The 26,713-nt window shown below is 46.4% G+C and overlaps 2 protein-coding genes across 3 annotated transcripts in view; one reads left to right on the top strand and one right to left on the bottom strand.

Annotated features, from left to right (window-relative positions):
• LTBP1 (latent transforming growth factor beta binding protein 1) overlaps positions 1 to 16,976 on the top strand; it is a 275,135-nt gene extending 258,159 nt beyond the window's left edge. Inside the window, exons 28-33 of the mRNA XM_049784171.1 lie at positions 1,702 to 1,830; positions 2,440 to 2,580; positions 4,553 to 4,723; positions 12,934 to 13,056; positions 14,462 to 14,611; positions 15,737 to 16,976. Of these exons, the coding sequence (XP_049640128.1) occupies positions 1,702 to 1,830; positions 2,440 to 2,580; positions 4,553 to 4,723; positions 12,934 to 13,056; positions 14,462 to 14,611; positions 15,737 to 15,906 (884 nt within the window). The 3' untranslated portion in view covers positions 15,907 to 16,976. The remainder of the gene's footprint in view (positions 1 to 1,701; positions 1,831 to 2,439; positions 2,581 to 4,552; positions 4,724 to 12,933; positions 13,057 to 14,461; positions 14,612 to 15,736) is intronic.
• The window catches only part of FAM98A (family with sequence similarity 98 member A), a 582,326-nt gene that overhangs the window by 382,431 nt on the left and 173,182 nt on the right, over positions 1 to 26,713 (bottom strand). The gene's annotated exons all lie outside the window — the stretch shown is intronic.

The following is a 26,713-nucleotide window of genomic DNA, read 5'->3' on the forward strand; positions in this document are numbered from 1 at the left end:
GGTTAGTCTGTGGTTATAAAATAAATGTGCAACAATTTTGATTTGGAAAATATTTAACTCACTTGTATATGTTGGTTTTATGAGCCACTCAATTCTGATATTTTCCTCACAGAAATATCAGTACTTTGTTCATGACATGATGAGGCTTTCTGTTATGCATAAAGCTGAAAAACTGCTAAGTGGCTTTGATATTGAAAAACAGACTTAACACCACTTATTGTCCATTTATTTTTGTAAAACTAGTGTTTGAATACCGTGGTAGTGTTCAGTAGCTGGATGGTATAAAGTCTTGGTGATGTGTTACAGTATTTTCACTCAGAGTTTAGTACAGCGGGTAAGGCACTTGTAGCGCACACGGCTGATCTATGTTCCATCCCTGCTTCCCATATAGTCTCCTGAGCACCACCCAAAAGACAAAACAAAGATGTTGATAGTTTAGAAAAAGTGATACTTCTTAAAAATATTTTCTTCTAGGGGCTGGAGCGATGGTGCAGTGGTAGGGCGTTTGCTTTGCATGCGGCTGCCCCAGGCTGGACTGCGTTCGAGTCCTCCTGGCGCCCCATATGGTCCCCCAAGCCAGGAGTGATTTCTGAGCACATAGCTAGGAATAACCCTTGAGCGTCACTGTGTGTGGTCCCCAAAAAACAAAAAAATAAAACTTACTTTTTTCTTATAAAGAATATATTTGGAGCTTTTTTTTTTTTTTTTTTTTTTTTTTGGTTTTTGGTTTTTGGGCCACACCTGGTGATGCTCAGGGGTTACTCCTGGCTGTCTGCTCAGAAATAGCTCCTGGCAGGCACGGGGGACCATATGGGACACCAGGATTCGAACCAACCACCTTTGGTCCTGGATCGACTGCTTGCAAGGCAAATGCCACTGTGCTGTCTCTCCGGGCCCTGGAGCTGTTTTTAATCTGTACATTATTTCATCAAATACAAAAATTTTTATTTTTTATTTTTATTTTTTTTTTTGGTTTTTGGGCCACACCCAGTGGTGCTCAGGGGTTACTCCTTGCTGTCTGCTCAGAAATAGCTCCTGGCTATTTTTCTCCAGGCCCTACAAAGATATTTTTCAGAAATTTTTGTTTGTTTGTTTTTTTGGGCATACCTGGGCTTACTCCTGGCTCAAAAATTTTTCCTAGTTGGGGCTGGAGAGATAGCATGGAGGTAAGGCGTTTGTCTTTCACGCAGAAGGTCATTGGTTAGAATCCCGGCATCCCATATGGTCCCCCGAGCCTGCCAGGAGTGATTTCTGAGCATGGAGCCAGGAGTAATCCCTGAGCTCTGTCAGGTGTGACCCAAAAACAAACAAAAAAACAAAACAAAAAAAAATTTCCTAGCAAGCTTGAGGGACTGATGTCGGGGATTGAACCTGGGTTGGCCACATGCAAGGCAAACACCCTCTCTGTTGTGCCATCACTCCGGTGCTCCTTTTTTTATTTTTTTTTTATTACAAATATACTTTTTCTAGTAAGATTTTGGGCACTATTTCTCACCTGTCATAGCAAGAAAGACCCGATTTTATTTCCATATCTGTGACTGGGCCCTGCTCTCAGAGTTTGCTGCTTTGTCTCTCAGACTCCAGAAGACAGGAGGGACCACACTGCCTAACTGGAAAAACTGTGTTTATTCAGCACCTATGTTCTTTCACCCAAAAGCCCAAGTCAGCTCCTCTTTTCTCTTTCTCCTTTTCCCACTACAGATGCAAATGAATGTCTCCTCTTTGGCCAGGAGATCTGCAAAAATGGCTTCTGCCTCAACACTCAGCCTGGCTATGAGTGTTACTGTAAACAGGGCACCTACTATGACCCCGTCCAGCTGCAGTGTTTCGGTACGTCCTGAGGGCTCCACACTGTGCTATGTCTAGACGCCAAGGAATCAAGGCATCCTGGGGGAAAGGAAACTGGTTTCTTTGACTCTTAACTCATGGTGTTGAAGCATGTTTGATGCAACTTTCTTGAGCAAGATGTTCAAATATGATTTTAAAAAATTAATAAAGGAGCCCCAAGTCCTTGCCACAACTGGGAGAGATTCTAGAACATGGACTTCTAAATGCCAGTCGCTGAATTAGGGATGGAACTAGAACGCTTGTTCCTTCTACCCTGCAAGTGAATGGCATTTTCGGAGTCTGACCCAGACATTCATGCTTCAGCTGAAAACCGTATACAGTAGACTGGACACAGAGCCAAAGGAAATAATTTAAAAGCTCCCTGAAAGAGGCATTTTTATCTTAACTGCCTCAGCATGCCTCTTGGTAGATGTTTGCTTTCCTTACTGAATGTCAGTCAGGAGCGATTTTTGTTTTTCCAACCAGCCTTTATTGTTCAAGGTATATGCATGTAATTCAGCGGCGTGGCTCCTGAGATTGGAGCTTGAGGAAGAGTAGGCAATGGACTAGTGGCTGGTTTGTTTGGTTTTGATCGTGTTCCATTCTTTTAAGATCTGGATGAATGTCAGGACCCCAACAGTTGTATTGACGGCCAGTGTGTAAACACAGAAGGCTCATACAGCTGCTTCTGTACCCTCCCTCTGGTTCTGGATTCTTCTGAAAAGAGATGTGTGCGACCCACTGAGTCACAAGGTAGGTTTGGAGGCAAGACTGGGTCTGTTCAAGCCCATATTTTTCAGATTTTTCTTGGGACTGGAATTTGAGTGTTTGGAAAGTTGGGAAACGAGCGCTTTTGGTGTTTGTGAAAGCTTTCCAATGGGATGCTACGGAGAAATTATCAAATGCATACCCAAAGATGTACCAAAATGAAGCCAGTCGACTTGGCATCTCAAATCTTGGTTTAACAAGGGCCAGTTATAAAAAAAAATGAGACAAATAAAAAACACAGAAGGACTGTCCAGACTTTGGGGTCTCTTGCACAGCTGTGAGTGAGCTCACAGACAGGTTATTTATTCAATACAGTAGTGCTCTGCACCCTGGTTTTCATGAGCCATTGCTTAAGTTTACAGAGACAATAAGGACAATTAATAAGTACATTAGGATTCAGTGGGTATGTTGAGAGCAGAGACGGGAAGATGTCACAGAACCAGTGAGCAGGGACCCTGGAAGTAGAGTCACATAATGACAATTTCCTCTTCTAACTTTGTCCATGTTGTTCCATCAGCAAGACCCTAACCTATTTTATTTTGACCTTTTGTGGGTGCACTTTTCTGCCTTATTTTATTCCACAATACCTGAACTGTTTTGCCCAGAAAACTATCTTGACCTTGGGATTTTTATTAGGGGGATGTTTTCCCACAAACACTCAAAGATGCTGGCTTAAGAAACAACAGAAGAGCAGGCAGCTGAGCAGATAATAGTCCTGACCCATGCCTGAGTGTTGAGATATCTTCCGCAGCTGAGGCAGGACAAGAAGACAGGTCAGGGAAAGAAAATTCCATTTTATTGACTGGACCTGAAGGCGGTAATTGGCAGGCCAGTGGGCATTCAACCAGCCAGTGGAGGGACCCATAAATAGGAATTCTAGCTGTCCCTGATGAACAGCACAAAAATATACATATTGATGAGTACCTCATTTAAGAGGTTCCTTTGGTCCAAATTCACTGAAAGGTAGAAGAGTTTGGACAGTCAACTAGAGTGTCACTGGTTCAGAGGCTTCCAGAGTTCAAATTGATGAAAACACAGGAATCCACACAGATATGTGGAAAGACACAGTGGGAGGAGATGGAGGGGTGGATGTGAAAGAGCAGAGATGATGAGAACACCTGGTCCAGGACTAAGCATGGGATGGCCACTTGCCTAGTGCCTGAAATGATGGTGGCCATGGAGAGGAGAATATCAGGGGGACACAATGGGTGGGTTGAATTTCAGCAGCTCCAGTGGCATCCCCATTGGAGAAGACAGGTCAGACTCAGGCTAGCCACAGACTAGAAAGGGAGGGTAGAAATTTGGGTGAAAGTGTTGTGGGTGCCCCTGCCTGCAAGGATGTGGTTATTAAGATGTGGTTATTCTTTCTTGGAGGGAGACGCAAACACAAAGACACAAAGACAGACATGACAGACAGACAAAGACAGACACGGAGACAGACTAAAGTGGGAAAAGGATTTTGGATCCAAATCCAATTCCATTTATTGAAACTTAAGGCCCAGCTTAAATACTTTTTTGTGGGCACAGCTCCACTCGGAAATATGTCAATAAGAGGTAGACATATTGAACAGGACGAATAACAGGATCCATTGGCAGGTGAGATGGAATGTGCAGATATTGAACTCTGTCTTCATTAGGTCGGGGATGTACTGATAATGGAACCTATCTCCGGCAGGTGGAATATACAGATAAAGGGATCTTAAATGTTTACATTTAATTCTCAAGGCTACTTGCTTTGATTATGGCTCTCTGTTTGGTGCCCTTAAGTCTTAAATGGTTAACATTCAATTCTCAAGTCTGCCTGCATTTCAGCCCTGCATATTAGCTTGTATTTGTCACAGGCCCTACTTTTTAGCTAAGTGTTCTGCCTGTTCTAAGGGGCTCCCTACAAAGTAGGGTCTGCGTGGTCTGGAAAGAATAGATGATGCAGCTGTCCTGGGCTCTGCCTTCCCTACAGAGCAAGTCGAAGACACCGATGTCTACCAGGACCTGTGCTGGGAGCACCTGAGTGAGGAGTATGTGTGCAGCAGGCCATTGGTGGGCAAGCAAACAACCTACACTGAGTGCTGCTGTCTGTATGGAGAGGCTTGGGGCATGCAGTGTGCCCTGTGTCCCATGAAGGACTCAGGTAAGCTTCTTTCAGCAGAATCTTGCCCTTGGGGACAAGCAGACATGCCTTCTCCATCCTTCCCCCAGAACACTTATCTTCACTCTGACTCTTTCTTTCACTAGTGTGTGTGTGTGCATGCGAGCACATGTATGCTTGTAAATGTACATTCCTCACTGCACATTTTGTTTACTCGTATATAGAGAAGGCAGGATTAACTCCACATCTGGCTTCCCATTCCTTCCAACCTAGACCCTGTCATTACTCTTGGAAGCATTTGCGCCATTTCGCCCAAGAATGAGAAAGAAAGCAAAGCAACAGTATAGAGCTTAGCCAGTTGATGATGTGAGCCTTGAGAATTTCTATCTCTTGTTCCATCTTCATAGCTGATCACCCTTCTCATTTTTAATGAGTTTTGCCTCAGAGAAGAATGTATGGGAGATCAGAACACCTTTGGAGATCCAAGTCTCTATGTTTTTTGTCAAGGAAATGGGAAAATGGAGACTAAGAAGGGAGAAAGAGGTGACTTCAACATGCTGATAAACAGTGTGCACAGCAGGATAAAGATCACAGTTTTGTGAATCTAGTTAGGCCCATCATTCTCAAGAAACTAAAGAGTCGGTGAAGCCAACACGAATCTAAAGTGATTTCTTTGGTTTTGAGGCCCTACTCAAAGTGCTCACTGTTTAATCTTGGCTTTATGCTCAGAGATAATTCCTGGCATGGATGGAGGACCATATGAAATTCTGGGAATTGAACCCATTCAAGGCAAGGTCCTTAACTGCTATACTATACCTCTGTCCACTAAAGTAAATTTTTAGGGTTTTTCTGTATTACTAGATTCACAAGTTTAAGCTTACATTTTCAGGAGAATGTATCTATGACTTCTCAGATCCATAATTCTTTCTGTCTCTGGCATCTCACATGCCCAGGGATCTCAGTATCCCATAAGTCTTGCCAAACTTAATCTCTTCTCATGAGTAGGATCTCAAGAGAGTTGAACTCCAGTGAATTATTCAAGTACTCACTAAAAGTACATTTCTAGAAAGAAATTAAGACTTCCCCCAAAACTTGGAAGACATTTTGACCTACTGTGTTGGGAGAGTGACACCTATTGGTGACATGATGCACTGCAGCAGGGGAACTATCACCTGACCCCGAGTGCAAAGACCATGTTTGGTGTCTTCAATGAAGGAAAAACAAAACAAAACAAAACAAAAAGAACATAGGGGGAAGAGGATCCAACAAGGAATTGGCAAATGTTTTTAAAAAAAATGGGCCGGAGCATTAGCACAGGGGGCAGAATATGTGCCTGGCATAGGGCCAACCTGGTTCAATCCCCGGGATCCCATATGATCCCCCAAGCACTACCAGTAATGACGCGTGAGTGCAGAGCCAAGAGTAAGCCTGGAGCACCACTAGATATGTCCTCAACACACACACACACACACACACACACACACACACACCACACTAATAGAAACTTTATATGGCTCAAAAGACCATGAGTGGACACACAAATCCTGTTGGTTTTGCAGGGAGAAAGCTTTGGGGCTCAATTGAAGAACCTCACAATATAGGATAATCCTGCAGATAATCCTTGCTCTGCATGCCAGGGAGAGAATCTGGAGTTGTTTTGATTGCAGGGTTGATGGGAGGTGCAGAGTCATGAACCAAGAGAGGCCATTCATGATGTCCACATAAGACACGGAATGTACCCTGTCACTATCTGCAATTCATGTTCTTAGGGGCCCATGGAACAAGATTGGCACCATGGCAACCCTCCTCCCTGCAACTTAAAGTCTTTCCTATTGCATAGCTCATGCTACTTGGTGTCAACGCTGGCTTTGGATGGCCAGGAAGGATGCAGAGATAGGATGGCCTGTCTGGATCTGAGTTCGCTTGTGTCCCGGTCTCCTGTACCCTCATTTGCTCATTTTCCCAAGAGTGATAAGATCAAAACCTGAGGACAGGGTGTAGGGACTCAGCCTCACCTCCTTTGCTGTGTAAATGGGGCTCAGGAGGGAAGTCGCAGGTTTGTTTGGAAAGAGATGAGCCCATGGTCAACCTGCTTCTGAGTGTCTCTGGGACCACACGTCCCAGTTATGCGGTGAGGCTGGTGTGATGTATCCTGGGAGGAATATATGTAGGGTTGTTCCTGGCCCTCTGGATCTGCTTGGATCAATGATTCTCACTGCCTGGAAGCTATGAGTGTTTTGTAGCTTTGAAAGGCAAAGCTAGATCTCCAAGGCAGCCTGAATTACTCCTTAGGGTTTTAGTTCCATGATGCACCCTGGTTTGGCTTTATTTCTTCAATGAGCACCTGCTGTGCATTAAGCATGGATCTCTGAGAGTTGGACGCTTGGGGTCTGCAGGAAACCAAGTCAAATAGCTGGAAATGAGCCTGTGGGCAGTTGGCAGAGAATTGTAGACTTTATGTCAACACCATGTCACTCAGATGGAGAAAGGACAGTTTGCTTACTTACTCTGTTCTTCTTGCTATGAAAGGACATTTTTTTTTAATTTCTGAAGAGCTCGTTGAACGTTTTCATGTGGTTGTACCAGGGAGTGATAATCGTATCTTAGGAATTGAGTTGTGTAAAAAATTAACAGGGGGAGGCAGCGGGGACCAGAGAGATAGCACAGCAAGGAGGGTGTCTGTGTGATCAGGTTCGATCCCAGCTTCCCAAAGAGCCCCCTATGCATCACCAGGAGGGATCCCTGAGCTATCACCAGGTGTGGCCCCAAAACAAACAAACCAAAAAGCATTAACAGCTCCTGGGCTCAGAGGCCACATGTGTGCGTTGGACTAAGACATTTTCTGGTCGCAAAAGCTCATTAGGGTGAAAACAGTTGCAAAGGAATATCAGGAGTTTCACTGTGAAGTGCACCCATGAAGCTGGGATATGTGTGTTGTGAGTGTGATGTGGGCAATGGCACAGTTTCCTGGTGTGTTAGAAGGACTGGGGAGTCCTTCGAGGCAGGTGCTCATGAGTGGAGCCTTGAAACAGGGTAAATTCTGTCCCAGGGACCGGTTGAGCTAGTCCTTCCCCACTGATTCCTCATGAGTGTTAAAGCCTGGATTTTGTCATGTCTGCCATGATTTTCTTCATACATAGAACACGGTTTACTGAGCCAGGAAACAGGTGGGCATGAAGAACATAGCAGAGGCTGGAGAGATCTGACAGCAGGATTTGCTTCATATACGGCTGACCCAGGTTCAATCCCCAGCACCCCTTATGGTCCCTTGAGCTTGGCCAGGTGTGATTCCTGAGTGCGGACAGAGCCAAGAATAAGTCCCATAGACAGGTGTGGGCCAACAAGAATATAATTCACCTGGTCAGAAACACCACCAGTTGGGATACCCTCCAGACGCCCCCTAGAGGCAGTGGCCGCGCACTAAAGGCACAATGCCTCGGCCTGGTCTGCAAGGATGTTGCAGGGGGCCTGAGCGATAGCGGCCAATCTCGGATGGACCTGAGTTCGATTCCCAACTTCCCATATGTTTCTTAAGTCTGCCAGGAACGATTTCTGAGCGCAGATTCAGGAGTAACCCCTGATTGCCAGTTATAACCCCAAAACCAACAAAGGGCCTGACATCAGTAGGAAATTTGACACTGGGGTGGGGTGGTGGTGGTGGTGGTGGTGGATGGGGTGCATGTCGCAGGACACTGGGACAATGGAAAGTGGGAAGAAGGAGTTGGGAGGAAACCTTGGGACAGTGGTGAAGGGAAGTAGACACTACTAAAGAGATTGGTGTTGGGACATTTGATAATAAATAACTTTGGAGCCAGAGAGATAGCACAGTGGCAAGGCATTTGCCTTGCACATGGCTGACCCAGGAGTGATTTAATTTTTATGTTTTATGTTACGGTTTTTGGGTCACACCCAGCAGAGCCCAGGGGTTACTCCTGGTTCTACGCTCAGAAATCGCTCCTGGCAAGCTTGGGGGACCATATGAGATGCCGGAATTCAAACCACTGTCCTTCTGCATGCAAGGCAAATGCCATACCTGATTTCTGCTGCCAGGTGTGACCCCCAAAAATCAAACAATAAAAGGAACATAACCCAATAGATAGCACAGCAGGGAGGGTGTTTGCCTTGTGCAATCGACCGAGTTTGATCCACCACGTCCCATATGGTCCCCTGAGCCTGCCAGGAGTAATTTCTGAGTGCCACCAGGTTTGGCCTAAAAAGAAAATAAAGAAACGTAATTGGTTTCTTTCTGTTGGGATCCTAGACTCTAGGGACATGTCTAGGATCTGTACAGTATTTACATTAGGGGCCAGATTCATAGTACAGAGGGAAGGCTGCTTGCCTTGCACATAGCTGATCCAGGTTCAGTTCAGGCACCCCATAAGATCCCTTGGGCACCTCCAGGAGTGATCACAGAGTACAGAGCCAGAAGTAAGCCCTGAGCACTGCTGAGTGTGGCCCCCAAACAACAAAAAAAAAGTCACATTAAAAATGTAGGACTTCAGACTTACTATATAGAACCATTACATCTATATGGTTCTCAGCTAAAACTGGAAGGATTTTATTTATCGTAATAGGAACTGCTCCTAAAAGGATGCATTATATTGAAAGTGAAAAATTCAGAGTCTCTTGGTAACAATTGTCGTGTTACATTTTTAATAGCTTCTTTCTGTAAGTAATTCTTCCTTAGCTAGTACAGAAAGAGGAGGAGAAGCACATATTTCTTACACATATTAGTGATTTTCCAAATTGTGGGCTTCTCTAACGAGTGCTTTGGGGGTAGCACTTAGAGGGGAGGAGAGGAGGAAATGACACGGCGGAGCCGACCCTTGATGTCGGGGAATGATGGTGCGATGAGGGGGGAAGAAATGAGCAGGTCCCACGGCCCTCCTGGGGCTCCCCCACTTTCGGGGTGCTGAGTCTCACCTCTTATCAGCTGTCTGCAATGACTTCATTCCCAGTTTCCTCTGCCACGGTCTGCCTGTAAGACTTAAATGGCAGATTAGCAAAGCCCCAGATATTTAGAAATCAGTGAAGTAATCAATCTTGTAATCTCTGCAAGACTCCTGAGTTATCAGGAATTCCTTGAAGGTTTCAGGCAAAGGGCTACATCATTTGTTAGGTTTGCAAGTGATTATTTTTTAAGGCCCCCCGCAAGAGAATACTTTTGAATCTAGGTGTAGAAAGCACGGGAACTTTTCTTCCTTCTTCCCTCCCTCCCTCCCTCCCTCCCTCCCTCCCTCCCTCCTTCCCTCCTTCCCTCCTTCCCTCCTTCCTTCCTTCCTTCCTTCCTTCCTTCCTTCCCTCCTTCCCTCCTTCCCTCCTTCCCTCCTTCCCTCCTTCCCTCCTTCCCTCCTTCCCTCCTTCCTTCCTTCCTTCCTTCCTTCCTTCCTTCCTTCCTTCCTTCCTTCCTTCCTTCCTTCCTTCCTTCCTTCCTTCCTTCCTTCCTTCCTTCCTTCCTTCCTTCCTTATTCAGATACACCATATATTCCCACACTTGAAGTATGGCCAGTCTGCTAAAAGCCAGATGTGTGGGTAGTGTTACGCCTGGGGATGTGGGGGATCTGGCCCAGAGCCCATCCTTAAACTTTCTCCCCATCACTTAAATCATCGCTCCGATACCCGAGAGTTCTGGCCAAGACTTTCAATTTCATTACTTTCCCATCCGCAACAAGTACTATTTAATTAACTTGATCTCTTCCGCCCATGAATTGAGCCAATTCCCTAAGTATCTATCCTGTTAAGGATCACCCACAGTGATCTCACCCACAGTGAGTCCTCCCCACAGAATCAGAATAGTGCTCCCTCTACTCTTGATTCTGGTAAGTTCCAAAAAAGCCTGATGTGCATGGTCTGGGTGGCACATTGAAAGTTCTTGATATGGACCAATGAAAAGTGTGGAAAGAACATGACTTGGCATATTCGGTCTTGCCTGGGTCTGCACGGGGACATGGATGCAAAGAAACTCATCAGAAACAAAAGGCCCCGAGTGAGGCCAGATGTTGCATTAAGCCCTTAGGATGGACTTGGATGGTGGATGGAGATGGAGGCCTCTGTTTGCCATCCCAGGCCACGTGGCTCTGCAACCCCCTTCAGCCGGCGGGTATCTGGGTCCAGGAAAACGACGGGTATTGAACTCACTCACAGGCAGGCTTCCAGAGAGATAACATCTTTATTCAGCCCTAGCCAACAGATGTGGCTGCTAACCATTTATGCATGCCATTCTTAGCTTGCCCTGCGTCTTAACGCCTTTCGGCCATCTTCCCTCTGACCTCCATGCTGGCAAAGACCCAAAAACCTCATCCCCTGCATCAAAGCCCTTATATAACCTCTCAAGACCCTTCCCAGAAATGGGCGGGTAGATACACCTAAATCCAGGGTGGAGTTACAGCCAGCCGGGAACCTTCTGGAACATTTGCTCCTGGCTTGAGCCACTGTTCTTCACCTGGCCAGTCTAGATGCTTTCTTCTCAAACATCTCTTGGGCCTCTCTCTGGTGCCTGGGCTGAGTCTCCTCCCTGCGGAACCTTCCCCAGCCCTTGTAGGCTTACCTGAGTCATCACCACTTGGGGTATCCTTAAATTGTCACTTTCCTCTATGGCCACCTGTGACATGCAGCCTGGACCACTAGAAAACGAGCCAGTCACTGAGAGGAAAGAGGGAGGCTTGGCTCCCTTAAAACAAAGTCTCATTATCCCTATGGTTCGTCACTTCTAAGAACCTTGGATTCTGGATTTTGTGTGTTGAGGGTATTTGGGGGGTGGGGATTGCAGCCTCACTTGTTACTCGGTTTGGGGGTGCTTACAAGAGGAAACATAGCTGTTCTAGTTCTGTGCAGAGATGACAGGGACCACCCAAGGGAATAAAACAGCATTGCTAGATGTGACCCCCCCCCCAAATAAAAGAAAGGGGGAAAAAAAGAAACCACAAAGACTAGGGTCGGATACCTGCCTTGAGTACAACCAACTGGGCTCTATCCCCAGCACCCCATATGATGATGAGCCAGTCAGGAGTGATGCCTGAGTGCAGAGCCAGGAGTAACCCTTGTGCACCACTGGACATGACCCAAACTTTGTCCCCTCACCCCAAAAGAGAAAAAGAGATCAGAACTATAGAACAGCCAGAATGGCATTTGCCTTATATGTTAGCTCACCCAGTTTTGATACCAGCCATCCCATATGGTCCTTCAAGCTTGCCAGAAGTAACCCCTGAGCACTATTGGGTGTGACCCCAAAACCAGAAAGAAAGAAAGAAAGAAAGAAAGAAAGAAAGAAAGAAAGAAAGAAAGAAAGAAAGAAAGAAAGAAAGAAAGAAAGAAAGAAAGAAAGAAAGAAAGAAAGAAAGAAAGAAAGAAAGAAAGAAAGAAAGAAAGAAAGAAAGAAAAGGGTAATGAGCCTCTCCTGCCTCAGAGCATGTCGGTGCAACTCACCTCGTGGGTACTGGGTCCCACCCACCACCCACCCTCATTGTGCCAGGAATCCCTGCTACACCCCTTTCCCTGCTGCTATTTGCACTGCTTCCTTCTTTTTTTTTTAATTAAATATATTTTTATTTAAGTAACATGATCATATTTGGGTTACAGTCATAACCAGAACACCCCCCTTCACCAGTGCAACACTACCCCCTCCCCCCTTCCCATCCCCTACCTGTATTCGAGATAGGCATTCTACTACAGTAATTTTTTTAATATGATTTTTATTTTGATCATCGTGGCTTACATATTGTTGACAATATTATTTTAGGTACATATTTACTACAGTAATTTGTTTTTAAGTTCAGTAAGTTGTATTTTTTTTTTTTTGCTTAAAGGATAAGAGTAAAAAAATATAGTAAAGGTGTGATTGTGGCAATCGCCAATGTTTGCATAGGTCCAGAAAAATGGAGAAAATGGAAAAAAAGTCCTTGACCTGATTACAAAAAGGCCTCACCCCAGAAGTTTATTGGCATAAGACAGACTCTGGGTTCCAGGCATACCAGTCTATCCAACTCCAGTCATTCTCAAGGTCCCGGTGCAGTGCTTCCTTCTAACTGTCCCAATATACTTGAGTGGGTCCATGGTCTCGATTCCACCCGGGGAGTGAAATCCCAGGGCTCAGATACCAGACACTGCACCAGCCTCCCCCATTAGACCTGCATCCCTCCCAAAGTCCTTTCTGCAGGTGCATTATGTATCATTGCTCAGAGATGTTCTGGGGAGCCCACGATGGAGCTTGGGTGTACCCGGACGGTTTGACTCACCCCTTCTCTCATCCCCAGATGACTACGCCCAGCTCTGCAATATCCCCCTGGCCGGCCGCCGACACCCCTACGGCCGAGACGCTTTGGTGGACTTCAGTGAGCAGTACACACCCGATGCAGACCCCTACTTCCTCCAGGAGCGTAAGCAGATTTGGGGGGTATAGCACCTGATGTGGGTGCAGGCTAGTCCAATTTCTCCAGTTAGCCCCTGTGATCTCCTCCTCATCCAGCTGTGCAGGCCCCAAAGAGGACCCTACTTCCAGCCAGGCTGCAATTTCTAGAACCATTGGATCCCAGGGTGGGCTGTGGGGTTTGTTGATTTTATTTTTCTGTTCAGTTTGTTTTGGGGTCACACTGAACAGTGCTCGGGGGTTACTAACTCATGGCTCTGTGCTCTCAGGAGTCACTCCTGGTGGGGTTCAGGGGACCAGATGGGATGTTGGGATTTGAACCTGGGTCAGATGTGTGCAAGGCAAGTGTCCTACCCACAGATTTGTTGCTCCAGCCTCTCCTTCAGTTGTTTTAAAGGGACCCTGTCATGACCTCGAGGAGTCAAGGTCAAAATCAACCTTAGCAAAGACCTTGCCTGAGTGCTGGCGTGTTGCTGCCCCCTACAGTTCCACTGGGGATTGACTCCTAAGTGTTCAGACTCAACGATGTTTTTTATTCAAGACTGGGTGGGGGGGGGGGGGAGTTGAGTGAGTGGGTCGTTCTCATCACTTTCCTCTCTCAGAAAGGAGCTTAAAGACTCCATCTGCCCCATTAACCAGCTTGTTTTCCTTTACATAAGGATAAAGATTATAGAACTAGAACTTTAAATGAAAGATTCGAGGGCAAGAGCGATAGCACAGCACGTAAAGCCTTGCACACAGCTAGCCTGGGTTCGATCCCTGGATTCCCGATGATCTCCCAAGCACTGCCAGGAGTGATCCCTGAGCATAGAGCCAGAAGTAACCCCTGAGCATAGCCCAAACAACAGACTGTCCTCTAAGCAGAAGGAGGACCACACACTTTGTCATTGGCCGGCTTGGGTGTTATGAGTTCCTTTTCTCAGCCCTCCCAGACTTGATGTGGGGGGGGATCTCATATGGCCTCAGACATGAACCCACTCACGAATGACCCTGGGCAGTTTCCCTAGTCTCTGGCCTGTGGGAATAAGACCTATATCCAGGGGCCAGAGTGAGATCACGGGGATCTGGTGCCTTGCACCCAGGTTTGATCCCTGGTATCCCACCAGGTCCCCCAAACTTACCAGGAGTGATTCCTGAGTGCAGAGCCAGGATGAAGCCCTGAGCACTACTGGGTGTGGCTCAAAACCCAAAAAAGATTACTTTGCCTGATGAAGGGTCCCTAAAGTCTTGCTCCCCACCCCCCAGTTTCCCTATGGCTCTCACCCCAGTAGCCCAGGATGAGCAGGGAGTGTTTGGAGCCTTTCACAGCTGCTGGAGCATAAGAGACTGGATGGCCATGAAGGCCACTATGGGGGTGTGTGTGGAAGGGAGTGTCCTGCACTGCCCTGACACCCCCTGACACCCCGCTCCTCCAGGCTACCTCAACAGCTTCGAGGAGTTACAGGCTGAGGAGTGTGGCATCTTGACGGGCTGTGAGAATGGCCGCTGTGTGCGCGTCCCCGAAGGCTACACCTGTGACTGCTTCGACGGCTTCCACCTGGATATGGCCAAGATGACGTGTGTGGGTGAGAGGCCTGGAGGGCTGGGTTCCCCTTCCAGGGGTCCCCGGTGTCTGAGGGGGGTACTGTGGGGTGCACAGGCTCACTTTCCCCTGGAAGAGGACAGGGCTAAGACAGCCCAGGTCACCCTTGTGGCCTTCTTTGAGGTTTGGTTTCAGGGTCACACTCTCAGATATTCAAGGATTTTTCTGGGTGGGCCCTGAGGACCCTAAACAGTGTGAGGGATTAAATCCAGGTCAGCTTTTGAAAAGCAAGTGCCTTTGCTGAACTATCTCTCTGCTCCTTCCACCGACTCTATTTATTTGTTTGTTTGTTTGTTTATTATTTTGTGGGGGACCCACACCCAGGGTGCCCAGTGCTCACTCCTGGTGGGTTCTTCGGAACTGTATGAGATGTCAGGGATCAAACCTGGGTTGGTGTGTAAGGCAAAATTTCTTATTTCAGTCCCTCAAATTTGTTTGTTTGTTTGTTTTGGGTTTGGGGGCACACCCAGAGTTCAGGGATTACTTCTGGCTCTGCACTCAGAAATTATCCCTGAGAGGCTCCTGGGGACCTGATGGGATGCCAGGGATCGAGCCAGGGGTTGGCCACATGCAAGGCAAACACCCTCCCGCTTGCTTAGGCCTCCTTTTTAAAATGTATTTATTTTTTAAATGTAGATACAACACAAAGCCATTTATAGTGGGGGTTCAGGAATGCCCTATTCCCCCCTCCCATGCCAGCACCTCATACCACCAGAGACTTGGGCTGCCATCTTGGGCCTCCTCATGGACACATTCTTTGCATTAGTGTCAGAGCAGTGTTGGGGCTGGTGAGGCAGACACAAACAGACAGATATGAACAGACAGACGAACACAGACAGACCCCCTCACCTCTACCTACACCCCAGTCGAGCCCAAGGCCTCTAGATACATCAATGTTGATCCTGAATGCTTTGTTTACACCACTGAGGGGGAGGGGGACAAAAATAGAACTTTAGAGAACCTTCTCACAGCCCAGTTTGTGTGGGAGCTATGAGGTGACCAGAACTGGAGCCATAGCCCAGCATCAGGAGAAGGCTTTGGATTCCCTTCCCCTCCCCCTTTATCAATGATGACTCTTTACTAAATGGACCCCACTGGGCCCCCACAGATGTCAACGAGTGTGACGAACTCAACAACCGGATGTCCCTGTGCAAGAACGCCAAGTGTGTTAACACCGAAGGCTCCTACAGGTGCTTGTGTCTGCCCGGCTACGTGACCTCCGACAAGCCCAATTACTGTACTGCCATCAGCCGGGAGAGGGACAGTGACCTGGAGTGACTGGCCCCCCTGGACTCTGCCCTTAGCTGAGAAGGACCCAGAAGCTACTTGTGACCTGAGGCTTCACACCTACCCCAGCATGTGGGTGCTAGGCAAAGTCACCCCACCCGGAGGCTGAGTGTCCCGGGGAGAGAGGAGTTAGTGTGTGACAGCCTCGACAGCCATGGGACAGTCCCCTGGAAGGCGAAGGCGGCCTTTATATAGTCTGTTCATATGTAAAATTAAGGGAGTTAGTCAGCGCTGTTATTTTAAACAGAAGGTTGTATTTTGATATTGGTTGGTTTGGGTTTCGATTTTTGTTTTTGTTTGTTTTGTTTTGTTTTGTTTTTTTACTCTTGCTTGATTAAATTTGGCATTTACATAGCAGTGGCCATGTTTGATATAATTTTCATTTAGGGGCGGGGCATTTCCTCGGTTGTTTAGTTATTTAGTTTTTTGTTTTGTTTTGTTTTGTTTTGAAACATAATTTCAAAAGCAAAAGACTTGAGTAAGGTGTTATGAAGTGATATATGTATTATTCCACCACCTGATACTTTTGAGAAGATCAGGGACATCTTAATAATCCAAATTGTCTGTCCTGTGGAACAGGCCATAGTTTTATTTCTCCACTTTTTTATTTTTGCTTATTTTGTTTTGGTTTTTGGGTTTCGGGCCACACCCGGCGGTGCTCAGGGGTTCCTCCTGGCTCTGCACTCAGGAATCACTCCTGGCAAGCTCGGGGGACCCTATGAGATGCCGTGGATCGAACCCACGTGGGTCATATGCACAGCAAACGCCCACCCCGCTGTGCTATTGCTCTGGTTTCTACTTCCCCGTTTTTATACAATTTGAAGAAAAGGATTATCTCTCTGTCCTGTGTTTTACTTGTTTGGTTTTAATGTCTTCTTCTTAACCAAGCCACTAGGGGGCCTCTCTGGTACCCCCTGCATTGAAATAAAGCCCAAGTCACCCATAAGCGTCCATTGTTGCTGTTGTAAAAAACCCAGCAAATTCTGTTTGAAAGTGGAATCCCCATATACTTGCCTTTGTACCTTAAAGCAAAATAAATCACCTTTTTTTAAAAAAAAAAACTTTGATCTGAGAGTAATTGTCCTTCCTACTCTTCTTTCTCACTAATGCTCCTCTGATAATGTAATCTTTTGTGTCCATGACACAAATCTCTTACCCTACTTTAGTTGTTTCCTACAGTGTGGAAGTTTATTGTGTTGATGTATGAAGTTACTGCCCAATAGCACCCTAGCATGGCCTTGGACCCCAGGACCTCTGAGTCCAGTTGTCCCTCCCACTGTTGGTTGACTGACAGTTATGGTTTTGGTGCGGACCTGACCCTTCCTCACCTACATGCCAATAGCTCTTCCAGCTATGCTCCTTTCAGTCCATCTTGTCGTCACCCCAACCTGGTATTCTCAGCTCTGTACCCCAGTGCTTAGAATTTAGGATACACTGATACTATTTATCCCCTGAACATGTTTCTCCCACACAGATGACAGCAGGTGGCATTTGTCCTCCTGCCTCTGATTTCCTTCTAGATTGGAGAGACCCTCCAGGTCCATCCAAGTCCTACACGATTCCAGAAGTATAGACTTAAAACAACTTTGTTTGTTTGTTGGGTGTCTCCCCCAAACAACTTCTTTTTTTTGGGGGGGGGGTCACACCTGGCAATGTTCAGGAGTTACTCTCCTGGCTGTATGCTCGGAAATCGCTCCTGGCAGGCTCGGGGGACCATATGGGATGCCAGGATTCAAATCGCTATCCTTCTGCATGCAAGGCAAATGCCCAACCTCCATGCTAGCTCTCTGCCTCCCCCCAAACAACTTCTTTATTTCTCCCTCTGTCATTGCTTATTTACGGTCCCCCCTGCCACACACACACACACACACACACACACACACACACACACACACACACACACTATTGGCTATCATACAAAGCGTGACTGAAGATAGGGTGTGTTTATCTTCTCAAATTAATTTGTGTATGTGTATTGAGAGTTAGATGCCTAAACATGACAAAGCAGGCCGAAGTTATCGGAACTGTATAGAATTGAGTTACAATGGGGAGAGGCTCTTGGGACATTGGTGGAGAGAAGTGAACATTGGTGATGGGTGTGGTGTTAGAGTGATGTTTACAGGAAATATATAACAGTATTGAAAGTCCCCGCGCCTCAGAAAAAGAAAGAGAAAGAGAGAAAGAGAGAGAGAGAAAGAAAGAAGAAAGGAAGGAAGGAAGGAAGGAAGGAAGGAAGGAAGGAAGGAAGGAAGGAAGGAAGGAAGGAAGGAAGGAAAAAGAAAGGTGGTTAAATAAAAAAAAGAACTTAAGGCAATTAAATAGAACCAGAAAACAAGAGAAATGGCAATGGTGGGGCCTCAAATACAAATAATAAGATAATGTATGGTGTAATAATGTATAAGAACCAAACTCATCCTTCAAATGGGTCTCAAATACAGAATGGGTCTGGAATGATAGTGATAGGACAACAGGGAGGGTGTTTGCCTCGAGTGCTGACCTGGGTTCAATCTCTGGCATCCCATAAGGTTCCCCCGGCACTATCAGGAATGATCTTTGAGTGTAGAGCCAGGAGTAACCCCTGAGCATCACGAAGTAGGGTCCAAATATCATTAAAAAAAGAAGTGCTTGGAAAAGCAAAAACAACTATATTATCTCTGCGACACTCCAACCGTGAAGATAACCAGCTAACAAGCAAGGAGAGGGGAAATGGATGTCAAGTTCAGGGGGAATGTCAAAGGCCGGAAGTGTTCTGCTAATAGAAAAGGTTGGTGGGGCTGGAGTAAAAGCACAGTGGGGAGGACATTTGCCTTGCATGTGGCTGACCTGAGTTCGATCCCCAGCATCCCAGAGGGTCCTCCAACCCTGCCAGGAGTGATTCTGGAGTGCAGAGCCAGGAGTAACCTTTGAGCATGGCTAGGAATGGTCCAAAAATAAAAATAGAAAAGGTTGGAGCTTTCATATCACAGCAAATAGGTTCCTAACCCACAGAGGTAAGTAGGATGCTACCAACCATAGAGAATCAATATAGAGGCAGATGCCATGGAGTATTGGTGCTTATGCTCCCAACTTGTCAACCAAATTGCCTGGCATGTGCTAAGCAGTCTACAAAGGGAAAGGCTGACAACAACAGAATGACTGCAGGGAAACTCAGCACCAACAGGGCCAAGGCAGTTCCCCCGGCATCAAGTCAGCTGGAACCAGGAGTTTTAAAGGACATATAAGGGTCCAGAGCAGAAGGACAGCAGAATGGGCACTTGCCTTACATACGGCTGACTAGGCATAGGGTCTCCTGAGCCTGCCAGGAGTGATTCCTGAGTGCCAGTAGGTGAATGTAGCCCCAAAATGAAACAAAATAAAAAACGGGGACACATGAGATGAGAGCCCCCCCTCCCCACGCCACAGTATATGTTCCTGGGACAAGCTCACGATGTCCTCAAGGCCAAAATGTGGACACGAGACAAATCTTGAGCACAGGGATTTATGCTCTCAAAGAAAACAAAAAGTGTGTTTTCAGATCCGAGTGGTATGAAGTGATCAAGCACAAGAAGGAAAAAGAGATGTGGGCAAGAGAGAGGAAAAATTAAGTTATGAAATTTGCTGATACATGGATGGATCTGGAGAGTATTATGCAGAATGAAATGAGTCAGGGAGAGAAACAGACATGGAATGATCTCACTCATTTGTGGGTTATAAGAAAAGCTTGTATGGTCATAATATCCAGAAACAATAGAGACGAGGGCCAGGAGGACCAGTCCATGGTAGGAAGCTTGTCACAGAGAGCGGAGAGTGCAGTGAGGGCAGAGAAGGGACCACAAGGACAGTGAGAGCTGGGAATGGTCACTCTGGACAAGAAGTGGGTACTGAACGGAGGGAAAGTTATACGCATGGTATCCTTTTATTAATAATAGTGCAAACCACTATTTGCACTATTTCTTAAAGAGGGAAAAGAAAGAAGGGGGGAGGGAGAGAGAGAGAGAGAAAGAGAGAGAGAGAGAGAGAGAGAGAGAGAGAGAGAGAGAGAGAGAGAGAGAGAGAGAGAGAGAGAGAGAGAGAGAGAGAATGTCTGCTCCAGAGGCAGGCAGTGGGGAGGCTGGGAGGGAAACTGAAGACATTTAAAATGACATTTAAAAAGGAAACACAAGGTCCCAACTCGACCCCAAACCTATTGGTCCAGAAACCAAGGAGTCCACAGTGCTGTTTGAATGAGCCCTCCAGAAACTCTTTGCCTTTAGGCACCAGGCTTACAATGCTGTTGATGTTAGGACAAATATTAATATATGCAAATATGCAAACAGTCCCTCAACGCAGCCTTCCCCAAAGTTTTTTTTCCCTCCATCACTGTCCCAGGATCCCTCCTCATCCTAATCCTCCTGTGGGAAGCTTCCTACTATACATCAGTTTTCCAGTTCTGGTGCCTTGGGGTACTTGTTCCCCTGTTTTGTTTCTTTATTGCCTACTCAGGAAAGATGATTTTGTCTGTTCCTCTCTCAACCTCACTCGGATCCACGAGGAGTGATTCCTGAGAACAGAGCCAAGGGAAGCTCTGAGCACTGATTCCTGCCACCCCCAAACTCTCTTCTGAAGGAAGCAGGCAGTGGAATTCCAGGGAACTGAAGTCTGAAGTTGCAGCTCTGCCCATGCTAGAGTCCTGGACCAGGATTCCTTGGACCTTCACGATTAGTTACGATGCTGAGCAGGAATCTTGTGTTGAGGCTTGCATCAGGCTCTGCCTCCAAGCCATGACTAGAGAGCACAAAGCTCAGAGCTTAAAACCCAAACCTCGAGCCCACAATCAGGAGCTCAGAGCACAGAGTACAATGCACAGAAGCTAGAATATGGAAGACAGAGCCCAAAGCCCACAGAACGGTGCCTAGAACCCAGAGCTCAGAGACAGAGCCCAGAACACAGCTCCGAATCTAGAACCAAGAGCTCAGAGCACAGAGTACAGCGCACAAGCCCAGAAGACGGCAGACAGAGACCGAGCTCAAAATCCAGAGCTCAGAGCCAGAAGACAGAGATCAGAATCCAGAGTACAGATCCCAGAAGAAGACAGAACCTAAAACTCATATCCCAGAACCCAGAGCTTAGAACCTAGAATCCATAGTTTAGTGCACAGAACCAAGAACCCAGAGCTCAGACCAGAACTCAGAAGACAGAGCACAAAACTCAGAACCCAGAACCCATAGCTCAGAGTACAGAAGACAGGGCCCAGAACCTAGAACCCAGAGCTCAGAACACAGAACTCATAGCACAGAAGACAGGGCCCAGAACTTGGAACCTGGGCCCAAAATCCAGAGGTCAGAGCCTAAAACCTAGAGCCCAGAACCCAGGGCAGAGAATCCAGAACCTAGAGTTCAGAATCCAGAGCTCAGAGCACAGAAGACAGAGCTCAGAACCCAGAGCTTAGAGACAGAGAACAGAGCCCACCCATCCCTGTCCACACACAGCCAGGCCCTGAGACTCACAGGACACTACCTGGCATTGTTCCCACACTATGGTCTGGGAAGTCCAGGGGGCCTGGTCCCTACCCAGTTCCGAAAGGCCTCCCCCAGTTCAGGAACCATAGGTGAGTTCTGCCAGGCGAGGGGAGGGCCGGAGTGGAAGGCCAATGCAGGATGAAACCACTCCAGGACTGCAAAGCTGAACACGACCCACCTCCAGCTCAGAGATGGGAAGCAGAGCAGTAGGTCAGACGATGAGCTGACGGTCCCTCTGTCCACAGGTCTGTGCCCAACATCAGTTGCAAGACCCTACGTTGGAAATACTAAACCAGGGGTCTTTAAACTACGGCCGTGGGTCACATGCAGCCCGCAAGGAGTCTGATCAGGCCCGCCAGCAGTGAGCGCTGTTTGGCTGCCAACATACCTGCCAGCATATACACTCAGTGTCACAGTTTTTCAGGGATGACGTCAACTGCCTCCGCCCATGGCATGTTGTGTTCTGGGAGGGTGGGCGTGAGGGCGGTGTTGAGAGGGACACTGATGCGCCCTTGCACCTGGCCCATGCATTGCTGATGATGTCACTGGAGGGCGCCGGACGCCGCGTGGCGAGGAGTACCACATGTGGGTGACTATATGATGTAAAAAGGCGCCTGCTCCACCCCCAGGCAACGTGGTGTCTGTGTGCTGTGCCTGCCTGTCAGTGAGGTTTTCCTCCACTCCCTCCACTGCCAAAGGCCAGTCAAAAGTGCCATAGAAATAAATTTTTGTCAGATGGGGGTTTCTGCCCGATTGGGCTATGGGTGACTCATATGAAAATTCCCCTTTGGGGGTGGTGAGACGTTCAGTGCTGAAATCAAAGTTAGGGGGTGGGCGGTGGTTGGGAGGTTAGGGGCTCGGTGCTGAATTGCCCATGTAGAAAATTAGGGGTTCGATGCTGAAGCATTTTAAAGGGGTTACATTGAAAATTTTATATGCATTTTGCAATTCCTTTTCAGTGTTCACATGCTGATTCTGAACATATCAATTTGGGCATTATATAGGGAGTTATAACTGAACTATCAGGGACTGAGCTGGTCTGCTTAGAAAAGCCTGCAAGGGGTAAGTGTTCACATCAGGGACTAATGGGGGTTCATACACTGTGTGTATATATACACACATATTTGTATTTCACTAATATCAGTTTGGAATCCCTAGGAAACAATGATGTCAAGAAAAAGAAAAATTGATGACGAGTGTAGGATATTCAAAGAACAGTGGACTTACAATTACTTTTTTTATGCGGTACAAAGAGAAAGCTGTGTGTCTGATATGCCAGAATATAGTTGCTGTATTCAAAGAATACAATTTGTGACACCACTATCAAACTCAACATAAAGATAAATATGATTGTTTGGTTGGAGAAGTGAGAAAAGATAAAATATTACAACGGAAACATACACTGATGACTCAGCAAAATACTTTTGTGAAGCAGAAGCAGTTAAATACTTCCTCACTGCGGGCAAGTTTTCAAGTTGCCAAGCTAATAGCGTGCAATGGCAAACCATTTGTGGAGGGAGAATTTGTTAAAGAATGCCTTATTTCTGTTGCCAAAGAGATGTGTCCAGAGAAGGCCGATTTATTTAGTACAGTGAGCCTTTCAGGAGTTACAATGACACGAAGGATTGAAGAAATGGGAGAAAATTTGCTGCACCATTTGCAAAACTCTGCAAAGAAACTTTGCTATTTTTCCTTGGCACTTGACGAAAGCAATGATGTTCGTGATTCTGCCCAACTTCTCATTTATATGTGTGGGACAAATGAGTATTTTGAAGTCACAGAAGAGCTTGCTGCACTGCAAAGTATCAAAGGTACAACCATAGGAGTGGATATATTTGAAAAGGTTTGCCAAACCGTGAATGGTTTGGAGTTGGACTGGGTTAAACTAGTCAGTGTAACAACTCATGGTGCTCCTAGCATGGTGGGGTCTAAGAGAGGAGTAATTGCTCACATTACACAAAAGATGGACAAACATAACCATCCTCATCCAATTGCCATACACTGCCTCATCCACCAACAAGCGCTGTGTTGCAAATCACTGAAGTGGGACTCTGTTATGAAAATTGTGGTATCTTGTGTTAATTACATTAGAACTCATGCACTAAACCACAGACAATTTCAGGAATTTCTATCTGAGGTAAATGTTGCCCATGAAGATGTTCTGTACCACACAGAAGTCCATTGGCTGAGTAGAGGGAGAGTTTTGAAACGTTTCTATGACTTACTTCCACAGATTACAGCTTTTCTACTTTCAAAAAACCAAGAAGTACCAGAGCTCAATGATGCAGAATGGAAATGGCACCTTGCCTTTCTGACAGATAGAACAGAGCTACTCAACAGTTTCAATCTGCAACTTCAAGGCAAGGGGAAGTTCATCTGTGATATGGCATCGCATGTGAAAGCATTTGAAGTAAAATTAGGCCTTCTTATCAAACAAGTACAGGAGGAAAACTTCAGTCATCTCCCAACAACTCAAAACCTGTCAGCGGACAAACCATTGGTTGCATTCCCAAAGGAAACATGTCTGGCTTCACTAGAATTGTTGCAAAAGGAGTTTCAATTTAGATTCAAAGAGCTTCATCTCCATGAACAGGACATACAGCTTTTTCGCAACCCATTTTCTGTTGAGATTGAAAATGCCCTTACAATTTACCAAATGGAACTGGCTGAACTGCAGAATTGCGACTCTCTGAAAGACGCATTTAAGTCAAGTAACCTTTTGAATTTCTATGCATCTCTCCCCTCTGAGACATATCCAAATATCAGGAACCATGCACTCAAAATGGTAACCATCTTTGGTAGCCCTTATGCCTGTGAACAGACTTTTTCAAGAATGAAACATCTGAAATCTCCAACCAGATTAAGATTAACTGATGCCCACTTGCATCACTTGTTATGGCTGGCAGTGACAGATATGGAACCGGACATTGACCATCTCATTAGCCAAAAGCAGGCCCACAGTTCCTATTGAAATACTGGTGCGTGATCTGTTTATTTATAAATGGTTTTCATTTTATTTATATAAGATATGTGCAGTGTGAGTAGGAATTAGTAGCTCATCTAGTCCGGCCCTCCAGCTCTCTAAGGGACCATAATCCAGCCCCCACTTTAAAAAGTTTGAAGACCCCTGTACTAAACCATCACTGATGGTTCAGACTGCACCCAAATAAGCATTGCCAGGTGTGACTCCAAAACAAACAAAATTAATAATAAAAACAAACCAGCCACTTGAGCGCAGACTCTCTCTGCTTCTCTAATCAGCGTTCATATTCCAATTTCACCAGGTGTCCCAAGAATGTTCTGCCCCAGAAGGGGGGTTGGGTTTTTTTTTTTTTTTCCAGGAAGCAGGATTTGGCTCAAAAGTGAGCACAGGAAATCCCCAAGGGGCGCCCCCTTGGAATTGACCCTGGGGAAGGAGAGAGAAGAAACTTGCCTGGACCAAACAGAAGAGTCTGGGTCCGAATATCCTACTGGCTGAACCACAATTTTTGGAAGTCAGAATCTTAGTGATGAGCTAAGATAGAAGCTCTAGGGCCGGAGAGATAGCATGGCAGTAGGGCATTTGCCTTGCATGCAGAAGGACAGTGGTTCGAATCCTGGCATCCCATATGGTCCCCCCAGCATGCCAGGAGTGATTTCTGAGCCTAGAGCCAGGAGGAACCCCAGAACGCTGCTGGGTGTGACTCAAAAAAACAAAACAAAAAAAGAAGATCTGGGTTTATATACTCCACATGAGCTGCTTACTGAACTGGGCACCCCTAGGGAGGGAGGCAGGATTTTCTAGCCAATAGCAGAGCTGGAGGAATCAGGGTTTATACCAACACACCCCAGCTTTCTTTGTGGCCTGTCCTTGTCCCACTCAAACCTGCTTCACATCCTCCAAGCTCCTGAAAGAGCACTGTTTTGGGAGGAACCAACAAGAGCTGAAGCAAATGCAGTGCTACCTACACCAGGCTGCAGGCAAGTTGGGGAGAAGCCCCCCCCCCCCAAACACCACTCCTTCTAGACCCCTTCTTCTTCCTTGGTTGAGTCTATGGCCTTTCTCTGGCATCCTTCCAACCTTCATCCCTGAAGCCTCTGAGCTCTGAACTCCCACATGCCAGAGCCTCCTGGGGCGTGTCTGGAATGTTGTTTTTATCCCCAAGCCAAGCCAAGCTGTTCCCCAGAGCTGCCACCACAGCTCAGCTGGGTGCCAAGTCACACTCTTCTCTGTCCCATCCTAAAGCAGCTGCAGTCTGGCAGTCTGTTTTGTGGGGACTGCAGAAGCGAAGGGAGATGAGCCCGCAGGAACAGAGTGAGGAAGTGTTTGGAATTGGGGGTGGGTGCTGCCTTTCCAAGAGAAAGGAAGGAAGGAAGCAATACTGGGAGGAAAGAACACAGTTGACTCAGCAGCTCCTTAGTCTGGTGAAGTTCTGCTGCTTTAAGTTATTTTTGCTTTGTTTTTGTTTTTATTTTGTTTGTTTTGAGCATTGCTGTGGTGTTCAGGGCTAACTCCTGCTCTGCACTCAGCAATCGCTCCTGGCCCATAAAGGGGCCCATATAGGATGCTGGGAATCAAACCTGGATCTGTCACAGGCAAGGCAAGACCCGTCCCTGCTGTGCCTTAAAGTCTTTACTGCAGGACTTCAGGGTTCATCATGCAGAATCATTCTCCCTCCTAAAGAAAGAGATTCTGATTCTGTATAACAGACAAGCTCATTTCCAAGGTTGTTTCTTCAAATTCTCCTTTTTCTTCCTTTACAGGAACCTTTATATTCTTCTGGATTTCATAATTAAAGTTCAACAGCTTCCTTGCTTTTGAACTGGAAGGATCAAATTTGTTAGGATGAATCATTGACTCAAAATTATATGCAATTTCAGTGTAATTCCTATCACAAATTCATTAACATTCTTCAGGGACCTAGAATAAACATTTTAATGATTTGCATGAACACACACACACCCTGCAAACCAAACAATAACCAAACAATCATGAGGGTTGTTAAAAGCACATGGGAAGCCGGTAGGGACTTGGGCCACACAGCTGTGCTCAGGATTACTCTTGGCTCTGTGCTCTGAAATTATTTCTGGTGGGCAAAGGGTGGTGGTATAGGATGTACTCTGGGATCCTTGGTGGAGGGAGGTTAAGACTGATGGAGGGAATGGCCCTGATTCACTGTATATATGAAATTCAACTATGAAGGACTTTGTAGATAACAAGGGCTTCAGAAAGAAGAAGAAGAAAGAAAGATAGAAGAAGAGAAAGAAATAAGGAAAGAAGAAAGAAAAAAGAAAGAAGAAGAGAAGAAAGAAGAGAGAGATAGAAAGAAGAGAGAGAGAAA

The sequence above is a fragment of the Suncus etruscus genome, chromosome 12 (assembly GCF_024139225.1).
Source record: "Suncus etruscus isolate mSunEtr1 chromosome 12, mSunEtr1.pri.cur, whole genome shotgun sequence".
Classification (NCBI taxonomy): Eukaryota; Metazoa; Chordata; class Mammalia; order Eulipotyphla; family Soricidae; genus Suncus; species Suncus etruscus.